We start from the raw sequence: 12,305 nt of genomic DNA on the forward strand, positions 1-12,305 counted from the left end.
CTAGAAATCAAAACAACCCCCAAAGAAACCCCAAAAAAAGGCACGAAATATTCATGACTGCGGGAAGGAATCCACCGGCTCACCGCCACATCAAATCCTCCCTATCTCTTGCTCTATTCAAAGTCTTCATCATGCAAAGGTGCCTAAAAAACAAACGAGCTCAACCAAATCTTGCGTTTGGTCTTGATTGGGAGTGCTACGGCTTAACTAGTCCCGGCCTTAGACCAGCGTGATCTCCACGTCCTCGATCTTCTCCGTTGGCCGCCGATGATGCTGCGTTGGGGGTGGTGGAGCCGCTCTCACCTATGGTGAGAAATCACAAAACCGTCTGAATTTTGGCACTTGTAGAGGCTAAAAACTGTGATTTGGGGCTTGGAGCTCAAGGTGATGTGAATATATGGATTTTATATTAAGATGGATGGAACTACGGGGAGTAACCAGCTGGTTTTTAATTAAGCCATCAAGGTTCTTCGTTAGAACCTGGTGATTTTTCCCCAGGATGATGAGGAATCGTGACAGTGCGAACACACCAAGGGTAATAACTCATCTAATTCTGCCTGTACCCGCAGATAATCCAAGACATAAACCTGGGACGGACTTTAGACTCGGTATTAAACACTGGAACGTGATGATGCCCTTGCTGTTAATTACATTGGCCGGACACTACACAAACCTCTCATTGCATTTAAGTAGCTTCGTTGTATTTAATCAAACAATCCAATTTAAGCCCATTGAATCAACCCTGAACGATACACACCTGAAATTAGATGTGATTTTTACACTGGAAAAGCTGAATCTGTGTCTTTTTACAAGGCGATAAGACAACGTGAAACTTCTCCGTTCAATATTTATCTACTTAATGATGCAGAACAATCTCTGCCTTGCGTATGTAGATAAATAAGGATAACTCAGTGACTATTGGAATATTCAGAGTATCATTTTTGAACATCCAAAATTGCTCTTTTACTGCAGCCTCATTCACTGAGAATCCCAGGAAAATAAAGATTTTACATCTTAATATGATTTCATTTAGGACTCGGAAACCCCCAAAAACTTGATGTCAAATTTAATGTGAGGAGACGGATTCTACAAGTTCAAAGTGATTAAATTCTTCCTCTCCTGGCAAAAATCTTTCTTTCTAGACATCGCAAAAGATAAAGATCTTATTGTGAAGAGTTTTTAAGCCAAACCCCTCAAATCAAGCGGTTTGGAAATAAATGTAACCCCAAATGCAATCGAGTTCCAAGAGCCACAGATTAAATCTGCCGGCAAAGAAGCCATTGTAGAAATCACGATTAAACTGTTGTGGCATTTATTCGCCACCTCTTTTAGTTTTGTTTAGGGGTTATTATACGTGGCAAGAACAGAAATGATCTCCCAATATAAGTTTATCGCCTACCATCTATTTTACTGTCATTCTGGTGTCATTTCCTCCCAGGTTATGTTTCACGATTCCCACATTCACGCGGAGAAATGGGATATTACAGGTTAGAGGAACGACAGGGGATGGATGGAGTTCAAGCTCATTACCAAAGGGGAGCGAACGCCCTTTTTCTTGCGCCATCGCGTTTTTTATATGTATAAATTGCATTTGCAGAACATGAGGAGCCAAATCACCAGGTGCTGTATCCCTGCCCTGATTGGAATGGACCGACGTTGATTTAGTGAAACTCGGAGCGCCAATAAACCCAACCAGTTTCTGGTTTTCACTTACAGGCCGCAGTTTGCCGTAGGACGTTTCGGGAGGAATCCGCGGAGGCTGCGAAAAGCCAGGGGACTCCGAACCGAAGCTGTTTTCTGGAAGAGCAACCAACAACCCATCGAAAACCAGCCACTCGGTATCACCGAATCGGCTTTATTTTGCAAAACGAAATGTGGACATTGGAAATGAAGCGTTTAGAGCCAAAATTTGACTATCATAACATTTCGTACCGTTAGTTGAGGGCGATCTGGGGAAATACTGAGAAGCTCTTTTCTCCGGACTGTGGTAGGGACTGGTGGGAGGTTGGTCATAGAGCGGCAGCGGCGGGAGGTTGTGATTTGGCTTCGGAGTCGGCGATACCTGCGGTAAAAAGAGCGATTACATGGTTTATTTAAATCACAGGTTGTCACCGAGCGGAAATTTTCATCCTCTCCTGGGTAATTTAGTATTTTTTGAAGGTTATCTGAAAAGAAATCATTCCATCGAGTGCATCTCTCTGCATGTATATTCACAATTGTGAATTCTATCCCGTTACGACCGTGAGTTTTATCCCGACTCATTGTATATATTTCATTTCTATATTAAGTTTGCATCATCATCTCAAAGCAAAGAATAAAAACACCGGAGAAATGACTTTCTACGGAACATGGAAGTGCTCATTCTAACACAATTACACATGAGGATGTGTCTGATTTTCTAATCGGATCTAAGGATTCCAGGACTATACTGAAATTAGGACTTTTTGCCAAAATTACTGTAATACAATATTTGCCAGTATTCTCCCCTTCAAAAATGGGGAGGATACAGCACAGATTTAAGTATGAAAACGTTAAATTAGGGCTGAGAGAGCCTGTAATTTGCTTCTTTGCCAGGTTCTGTCTGATGTCGCAGTCTACACCATAAATTACAAAAACTAGACTGTGAATTGTCTCCTTCGCTTCATTCCCTTTCTACCCCAACACTCGCCTTTATTCCCGAATCCGTTACGTTTGTCAAAATATCAGCTGATCATTATTAGGCTGGGTAAGAAACTAAAAGGTAAGAAGAACTCAGGGGGTTTATTTGCTTAAATTTGTTCTGATTTTTTCCCCCGAAGCAGCAGCGGATCTTCGCAAGCCTCGCAAACCCGCTCTAAAACCTCTTTCCGCACCTGAGTATCTCCAATCCACGGAGCGTCTCCGTTTTCGGAGGCCGTCAGCTCCTCGACCAACACCGACGGGAACACCCCGACGCGCCCGTTGAATTCTCCTTCCCAAAAACCATCGTCGTCTTGGTTTTCCTTGTTCAAGATGCGGATGATGGCTCCTTCCGGGAAGGACAGCTCGTCATCTGTCTGGCCCTCGTAATCATAAAGTGCTTTTACAAAACAGACTGAAGAACGGAAGAGGAAAAAGAAAAGTGTATTCGGCGTGAGCTTAATATAAATAGTAAGTACTATGTATATTTTTATGGTTGGGCTTGATCCTAAAGGCCTTTTTTCCTTGAGAGAGTCCTGCGCAGCCACCAAGATGCTGAAGGGAGTGGAGCATCTCCCGTGTGAGGAAAGGCTGAGGGAGCTGGGGCTCTGGAGCTGGACAAGAGGACACTGAGGGGGGACTCATTCATGGGGATCAATATGGAAAGGGGGAGTGTCAGGAGGATGGAGCCGGGCTCTTCTCAGTGACAACCAATGGTAGGACAAGGGGTAATGGGTTCAAACTGGAACACAAGAGGTTCCACTTAAATTTGAGAAGCAACTTGTTCGTGGTGAGGGTGGCAGAGCCTGGCCCAGGCTGCCCAGGGGCTTGTGGAGTCTCCTTCTGTGCAGACATTCCAACCCGCCTGGACACCTTCCTGTGTAACCTCATCTGGGTGTTCCTGCTCCATGGGGGGATTGCACTGGATGAGCTTTCCAGGTCCCTTCCAACCCCTCACATTCTGGGATTCTGATGATTCTATAATGATTCTAAATGATTCTAGCATTCATATTATTTTAGTTTTCCTTAATTTTAGTTAAGCTTAACTCTATGAGATTGGTAAATCATACAGATTTGCTATGAGATGACTGAGAACAGTTGTGCTCAGAAACAGGTCAAATAGAATGATGGGGACAGACTTTTGAGCACGGCCTTTTGTGACCGGACAAGGGGTGATGGTTTTAAACTAAAGGAGGGGAGACCTAGATTACATATGAGGAAGAAATTGTTGCCCTGAGGGTGGTGAGAGCCTGGCCCAGGTTGGGCAGAGAGGTGGTGGATGAACCATCCCTGGAGACATCCCAGGCCAGGCTGGACGGGGCTCTGAGCAACCTGAGCTGGTGAAGATGTCCCTGCTCATGGCAGGGGGGGCACTGGGGGAGCTTTGATGGTTCCCCAACCCAAACTGTTCCACGATTCTACAAAACTCTCCCGTACGACATCCAAAGTCCATATGCAGAACGATTTTAAGAACAAGCTCAACACAGGATTAATTAATTTCTTGGTATTTACCGCTGGAGTCTCCGTTCAGGCTGCCTGAGACTAAATCGGCCTCGGTGGAGTTGTTGGAGGTGTGGGACCGCGCGTCCAGCGCCGCCAGTGACTGCAACATGCTCAGGAGGCTGCTGGACGTCGGGAACTGCAGGTACTTCTCGGGCACGTAGCCCACCTGCCCCACTTTGTTCCGGGCCTGGGAGCAAATGACAGAAATGACAATAATCCTAATGTTTTCACCCATCCCAAGTTTCACTTCTCAAAGCGACAGCAAAAAGAAAATAATCTCAGAGAAATCGATACCTTCACCCAGTCTTCCATATCTCCATCCTCGATAACCTCCAACACCTCGTGCTCCTCTATGGTCAGTTCATCCGGCTGAGAAGCCTGAAGGAGGAAATGGGGAGAGCAGAGAAGTGTTTTCAGGTGCAGTGTAAGGAATATTCTCATCCAGGTTTTTATTAAAACTTAAATGGCTCTAAAAAATCGAAAATTTTATGATGTAGCAAACTTTAAATCATATTTATAAGGGTGTTTGTCTTGACAGGACAGACCTCGAACCCCATTTACTTTTGAAACCCTAATTACTCCTTACTCTGCAACTAAATCTGCCGCAGCTTTCCCAACTAGATGTATTTAATGCGAACCATTATTGAGCCAAATTCCAACGTTCTACCTCCCACAGACGTTACATCTATTAGTTGTTTGTTGCATTATTCATATTTCTACTCATTGTTTTTTAACCAAATCACAAACCTTATATGAATAAACAACTTTGCAGGTGAGGGGATAATTTCTTAGAGTACCAGAAGGACTAGAACTACTGTCGTCAAACACATCCATGTTGTCTTCAAACTCTTCCCCTTCTTCCTTTTCTGCGTCAGCGTTAATCTACGAAAACAAATCCAATTTGGCGTTATAGCATCACATTAAAAAATAAGTGAAGAAATAAGAAGAATAATGAATTGATAAATATTCTTCGGTGTTGGTTTTTTAGTCCTCGAGATTATTAAACTGGATTAAAACCCAATATTCGAGTCTGAGTCAGCAAACAAAGCCAATATAGGGAAGCAAAAGAACAAGAGCTGTCACCAAACGACATCTTTACTTAGTTCTATTTCTTCATTCAAGACTTAAAAACGTCTTTAAAAACAACAGGAAGACATCTTGGCAGCTCCAACTCAGCTGGACAATCGTCTATTTTTTATTGAAGCTGTGAAACAGTGACTAACGGACCTTGTGGTGCCATTTCAGAGGAACGGCCAAGAGTTTAATGGAAAAAAGAGTCACTTACGGAGAATTTATTTTATGAAAAGATGAATGTACCTGCAACCACGAATTACGGAATGAAACTGCAGTGGAAATACTTGAATACTTCAAGTTTCTATAAATGTAGCTGGGGGAACGTTAACGTGAGCTGTGCCTTGGCCTTAAACTTGGAATAAACACTTTATCTCATATGAAAACAGGCAAGTCCTTTGACTCAAAAGCAACACTGTTGTGTATTTGCCATCTTCTCTTTATTTATTCCTGTCCATTTAGGAGTGAATTTGGTATTTCTCGTGAAGACCGAAAGGCTGATACATCAACAAAAGTTAGGCTGAGACTAAAAAGAGGCTCCCTGTCTGTCTTAACTCTGCTCTGGAACATCTTTGCTCTTCTAGGCCTGAAGCAGAAGAGCACAAAGCTTCATGATTTTCTGCCTTCATTAATTTTTATGTTACAATTTTTAGGACACATCCTTGTAATTAATATGAAGTCCCCCCAACACGGTTCCATTCATTGCTACTCAAACGCACCCATGGATTTTGCAGCAACAAAATAACCACAAACACAAATTCGCAGTCCTCCCTTGTTAATGTTATTGATAAATTACCAACCAACCCTAAATTACAGCAAATTTAAGGTTTCCCCCCTAATTTCTAACTCCTTTTGCTGTGTCCCAGCAGCCAGAGCTGACGTTCAGCTGACAGTCGTATGAACCATCATGGAAATTCTTGTTTAATGTCTAGAAAAGACTCGTTTGTAAAACATCTGGTCCCGGTTTTCAAACACGAGGAGGAAAAATCCATTTGAATTTGCAGCGTGTGGGCCTCTCCGGCTCCTCGAATAGAAACATTTAGGCAGGCGGAGGGAAAACGGCGTTAATGAGACAGAAAACTTGGCAGTTTGGTTCATCAAACTCATCTTTCGACAGAGCCGGGGAGCATTTTGCAACATGTATTTAGGTTTTAGGGACTGAAACCACAATTTGCTTTGCACAGGTTGGTGGTATCAGATGATAATCACGGTTGGATACAGAAAACACAAACTCCATAAAGACGTTATTTTCTCTGCTTTTTCTGATTAAATGACATAATATTTACAATATATTTCTTGTAGGCAGCATAAAGGTTTCCCAACGACATCAGAATGTAAGAGGAGTATCGTGCATGTTTTACAGGTGACGATTAAAATTCAAAATGATGATAAAAGTGGTTTGGAATAAGAAATACACCCTCCCAAGATTACGTGTTTCTTCATTAAATCAGTCGGCCAACCGGAGAGGCGATCGGATATTAAATTCTTCAGCTCGTTATATTAGCGCAGCAGGTTAAATAAATGATTTAATATCGAGCCACCGACGCTACTTTTTGCTTTAAGCTCCTTAAAAGAAAATATATGGAGAGCTTTGCTGGAAAAATAACGTCGCGACAAACACAAAGAGTAAAGGATGTAAGGATGGCAGGTAACTGGGTTTTGATCATGAAACGTCGTCCACTCGACAAGGATGAAGGGAATCGCCGCTGCCGTAATGGTAATAATTGCAAGCAGCGTAATTTGGGTAATGGTTCTAAGAATTCCAGCTATGGGCTGTGCTTGTCCGGCTTGTCAAGGTCAACAGCGTCTTTTTATGTCTATGGGTACGTTCGTAAGTGTAAAAGCGGAAAATAAGGATCAGAGCTGAACCTCCCATGCTGTGGCATCTGTTCGCCGGCCGGGGACCAGCACGGGGTTTGGATCCAGGGCCAAATGTCGGCACGGCCAATGAGACAGAGAACAAGGTGTTTGGTGTGAGCCAAGATACACAGCGGGAAGTTTAAGGAGGTGGAGTATAGGAAGAAAAGGGAAAAAAGCACCGTTAAACGCAGCTCTGTGACGTATCCCCAGCTCTCCTGGCTGGAGAGGGGCTGGAATGAAATTCGGCACGAGAACTGCTTTGGGATTTGGGAAGAATGAAGCTTGGATGTGCATATTCCAACTTTAGTCTCTAATTAAAGTGAGGCCAAACCTCCAGTCCTGGGGGCAGTTTTGGGCCCCTCACGCCAAGACAGGCATTGAGGTGCTGGAGCGAGTTGAGAGAAGGGAACGGAGCTGGTGAGGGGCTGGAGCACAAGTGTGATGGGAGCGGCTGAGGGACCTGGGGGGTTCAGCTGGAGAACAGGAGCTGAGGGGAGACCTTCTGATCTCTGAACTGCCTGAAAGGAGCTTGGAGCCAGGGGGGGTCGGGCTCTGCTCCCCAGGAACAAGCGCCAGGAGCAGAGGAAACGGCCTCAAGTTGCGCCAGGGGAGGTTGAGGTTGGATTTGGGAACAATTTGTTCCCCAAAGGGCTGTGGGGCATTGGAACAGGCTGCCCAGGGCAGTGCTGGAGTCACCATCCCTGGAGGGCTGGACAGATGGACATGAGGTTCTCAGGACATGGGGCAGTGCCAGGGGTGGGTTATGGTTGGACTCGATGATCTTGAGGGTCTCTTCCAACCAAAATGTTTCCATGACTCTAATTTTGCTATTAACCATGGGAATAACGTTCTGCAAATCCGTGTCACCATGTGTGAGCTCTGCTGCAACGTCTGAGAAGAAACATCCCAAAATTGTGAAGAAAACACAGAGCAGATTCGGGAGCCTCAGGATTTGCTCACTCGCTGTTCTGAACTATTGTTGACCTACATGAAAATAGCTGTAAATCCAAAAAAAACCCCGTTTCCCTCTACGGGTTTGCCACCATTACCAAGAAAACAACAAAGAAGCAGAAAACCACGATGAAACATGGGAACAAGCAGGATTTTTTCTGCATAGATACCACATACTTGCTGAAATGGAGATTTTTCCTTCTCTTAGGTGGTCAGTGAAGGCAAATCCTCCTGCAAATCATTTGTTATGTGCTGAAAAACCACATTGCCCATGAAGGTTTTGTTACACAGAACATACATTCTGGTTGTCCAAGGCATTTAAATTAAAGTGTTAATTAAGTAATTTTAATAGTGTATGAAGATTATACTTAGAAAAGTATCCACATGCAAACCAGGACTTTATCACAGAATCACAGAATGGACTGGGTTGGAAAAGACCTCAGAGATCATCCAGTCCAAGCCTTGGTCCAACTCCAGTCCACTGACTAGATCATGGCACTAAGTGCCATGGCCAATCTCAGCTTAAAAACCTCCAGGGCCGGTGGGTCCAGCACCTCCCTGGGCAGCCATTCCAATGCCTGACCACTCTCTCTGCACAGAATTGCTTTCTCATCTCCAGCCTCAATTTCCCCTGGCAGAGTTGAAGCCCATGGCCCCTTGTCCTATTGCTGACTGCCTGGAGAAGAGCCCAATCCCCACCTGGCTAGAACTGCCCTTCAGGTAGTTCTAGAGAGTGCTGAGCTCACCTCTAAGCCTCCTCTTCACCAGACTAAACAAGCCCAGCTCCCCCAGCCTCTCCCCATAGGGCTTGTGCTCAAGTCCCTTCCCCAGTCTTGTTGCTCTTCTCTGGACCCGCTCCAGCACTTCAATCTCTTTCCTGAGCTGAGGGGCCCAGAACTGAACACAAGACTCCAGGTGTGGCCTCCCCAATGCAGAGCACAGGGGAAGGATCACTGCCCTTGTCCTGCTGACCACGCTGGTTTGGATCCAGGACAGGACACCATTGGCCTTCTTGGCCACCTGGGCACACTGGTGGCTCATGTTGAGCTTCCTGTCCATTAGTCCCCCAGGTCCCTTTCTGCCTGGCTGCTCTCCAGCCACTCTGTGCCCAGCCTGGAGCTGCAGGGGGTTGTTGTGGCCAAAGTGCAGCACCCGGCACTTGGCCTTGTTGAACTTCATCCCATTGGAATCGGCCCATTATAAAAGCCTCTGAATTTTGTTGAATATTAAATATATAAAGACAGAGAGAAAATGTAAAATTGGAGACGAACTGACTAAAACTTCAGGAATTTCAGTTGAGTGGGTGTTCGCCAAAGCCTTTTCCTGATGGGTTTTTTAATGAGTCAAATTGTCATCTCAAGTAGCCATATCAATTTGGAAAAGAGGCTTTGCCTTCCTGATGCCTTTCACTGCAACCAGCACATACGTTACTCTTCACCAGATGATGTGTGATACAGTTTCTAGATATTTTGGAAATTAAAGAAAAGCCTTTCATACAAGTATTGTACAAATATCTCAGATAACGTCATAAACTATTAATGAAACTTCAAAGAACCACGCAGACATTTTTCTTTTCAAGAGATGGCAAAGAAAGGTCCCTGGATTTCCCCAAGGTCAGAAGAATAAGTCTAAAGTAAACTCAGCAACAGGAGCCAGAAAGCCTTAAATCCTTTTGGTTTGTTCTGCTTGTTTGGCATTTTTTTGGCTGTTTTTTTGGTTGGTTGTTTTTGTGGGGTTTTGTTTGTTTGTTTTGGGGTTTTGTTTCATTTTGTATTGTTTTCTTTCAGTTTTGTTTGGGATTTTTCTGTCTGGTTGCTGCTCACTTTCATTCTCACCATTTCTCTCCCTTCCTTGTTATACTACACGTTGGTAAAGTAAAGCAGAGACGCATTCTCATCAGGTTTCTCTGCAAGTAGAGCTACCTGTCATCTAGACTGTTCTGGATATATCATCTTCTACCAAATACATCATCTTCTACCAAGACATTCTCTCTTGTGGGAAACAAAAACGTAGTCCATGGTGATAGTGGAGCAAGTAAGAACATAACTGAATGAATCCCAGATCACTGGGGATGACCATTAGATCTGCAGTTTGTCAGCTGGCATCTGATGTTGAATCTTTGCGTTCTGACCCAAGTCTGAGGAGATTAAGACCATTCTTACCCTACCACCAGCTTCCAGGGTAGGCTAGAGTGTGGATATGCCATTGAAATGCTATCCAGTGCACTAAATTATGCAAAAATCAGGCAGTAAAATGTCTGTCTCGTTTGTTTGCATGTTTTGCTTTTTTCCCATGACCTTCAGCCACACACTCCAGCCACAAAAAGCTACAAGATTATTCCCATTACCTAAAAACCAACCAAATATTATCGATTTGCCTTCATATTTGATATTAAGCCGAGAATTTCTCCTAGAGAAGAACCACGTGGGTTCGAGGTGAGGTTGGAAACGGTACCATGTGCGCAGAGCCGTTGTTGGTCACCGAGGGCAGCCCAGCCCAGCGCTCGTTCTCCAGCTCTTCCATCACTTGGTTCATGGCACTTTTTAACCACGTATCCACGGACACGCCGATCTGCTTTAGCAGCTCCAGACGGGCTTCGGCTTTCAGCTTGATTATCTGCAAAATTCAAATGCGAAAGGCAGGGTTATTTCCCAATCCGTAAATGACTTGGGTGGCTCTGCAGGGAAACGCAGCCAGCTCTTCGTTTCCTTGCCTGCAGGACTGTGGTGTGAGCGAGAGACGGGGAATGGTTTTGTAGAAGAGTATTCCCCAAGTTGGTGTTTTTACAGAATTACAGGGTGGTTGGGGTTGAAGGGACCTTTGGAGATCCCCCAGCCCAACCCACCTGCTCACACAGGGTCACCAGAGCGGATCACACAGGGTCATGTCCAGGTGGGTTTGAATGTCTCAGAGAAGGAGACTCCACACCCGCTCTGGGCAGCCTGGGCCAGGCTCTGGCACCTCTCAGCAAAGAAGTTTCTCCTCATGTTCAGATGGAGTCTCCTGTGTTTGTCTGTGCCCGTTGCCCCTCACCCTGGCGTTGGGCACCACTGAACAGAGTCTGGTCCATCCTCTGACACTCACCCTGACATATTGATCCATTGATCACATCCCTCTCAGCTTCTCTTCTCCAGCTCAACAGCCCCAGCTCTCTCATCACAAAGATGCTCCAGACCCCTCAGCATCTTCGTAGCCCTTGGCTGGACTCTGTCCAGTAATTCCTTGTCCTTCTCAAACTGGGGAGCCCAGAACTGGACCCAGTACTCCAGATTCGGCCTCACCAGGGCAGAGCAGAGGGGGAGGAACAACCTCCCTGGACCTGCTGCTCACACTCTTCCTAATGCATCCCAGGTACCATTGGCCTCTTGGCCACAGGGCTCATTGCTGCTCATGGTCAATCTGTTGTCCCCCAGGACTCCCAGGTCCTTCTCTGCAAAGCTGCTCTCCAGCAGGTCAACCCCAACGTGTACCGGTGCCTGCGGTTGTCCCTCCTACACTTGCCCTGGTTGAACTTCATTGAGCTCTTCTCTGCCCAGTCCAGCCTGCCCAGGTCTCTCTGGATGGCAGCGCAGCCTCTGCTGTGTCAGCCCGTCCTCCCGGTTTGGGATCATCTCCCAACTGGCTGAGGGTTCACTCAGTGTCTTCATCCACGTCATTGATGAACAGGTTGAACAAGACTCTCCCCTCACCTACCCAGCCAGCCATATCATCGTGGAACGCTGTCAGGCTGGTCAAACACTATGGTTTGTCAAACCATTCTGACTACTCCAAATAACCTTCTTCTCCTTTTTAAAATAACATCTATTAGTTTAGGCTAAATTTCTAGTCATATATTCTAGCGGTCGGTTAGTTTAGATTATTTTCAAAGCGAAAAAACCCAGACAAAAGCCAGTGCTTCACGGTATTTTTAAAATGAATATTTTGAATTTTTAAATTTAAAATTAATTTTTTAAAATTAAAAATTGCTGGGCTGCACAGCTTGGATGTCCTTTTGGGTTGTGACTAAACTGGATGCGATACGCAGATATAACATCAATACCCAAACATCACCTCAATACCCAAACATCACCTCAACACCCAAATACCATCTCAACACCCAAATATCACCTCAACACCCAAACATCACCTCAATACCCAAATACCATCTCAACACCCAAATATCACCTCAACACCCAAATATCACCTCAACACTCAAACATCGACTCAACACCCAAACATCACCTCAATACCCAAACATCACCTCAATACCCAAATACCATCTC

At 45.0% G+C, this 12,305-nt stretch overlaps 1 protein-coding gene across 1 annotated transcript in view; it reads right to left on the minus strand.

Annotated features, from left to right (window-relative positions):
- Positions 1 to 219: 219 nt before the first annotated feature.
- Positions 220 to 12,305, minus strand: part of FCHSD2 (FCH and double SH3 domains 2) — a gene marked incomplete at its 3' end in the record, with an annotated part of 166,427 nt that continues 154,341 nt past the window's right edge. The window contains exons 13-20 of the mRNA XM_080350470.1: positions 10,498 to 10,659; positions 4,909 to 5,043; positions 4,456 to 4,539; positions 4,171 to 4,348; positions 2,853 to 3,073; positions 1,933 to 2,062; positions 1,715 to 1,797; positions 220 to 303 (exon numbers count right to left, since the gene is read on the minus strand). Coding sequence (XP_080206596.1) covers positions 220 to 303; positions 1,715 to 1,797; positions 1,933 to 2,062; positions 2,853 to 3,073; positions 4,171 to 4,348; positions 4,456 to 4,539; positions 4,909 to 5,043; positions 10,498 to 10,659 — 1,077 coding nt within the window. The remainder of the gene's footprint in view (positions 304 to 1,714; positions 1,798 to 1,932; positions 2,063 to 2,852; positions 3,074 to 4,170; positions 4,349 to 4,455; positions 4,540 to 4,908; positions 5,044 to 10,497; positions 10,660 to 12,305) is intronic.

Source organism: Nesoenas mayeri, assembly GCF_963082525.1.
Source record: "Nesoenas mayeri genome assembly, chromosome: 1".
Classification (NCBI taxonomy): domain Eukaryota; kingdom Metazoa; phylum Chordata; class Aves; order Columbiformes; family Columbidae; genus Nesoenas; species Nesoenas mayeri.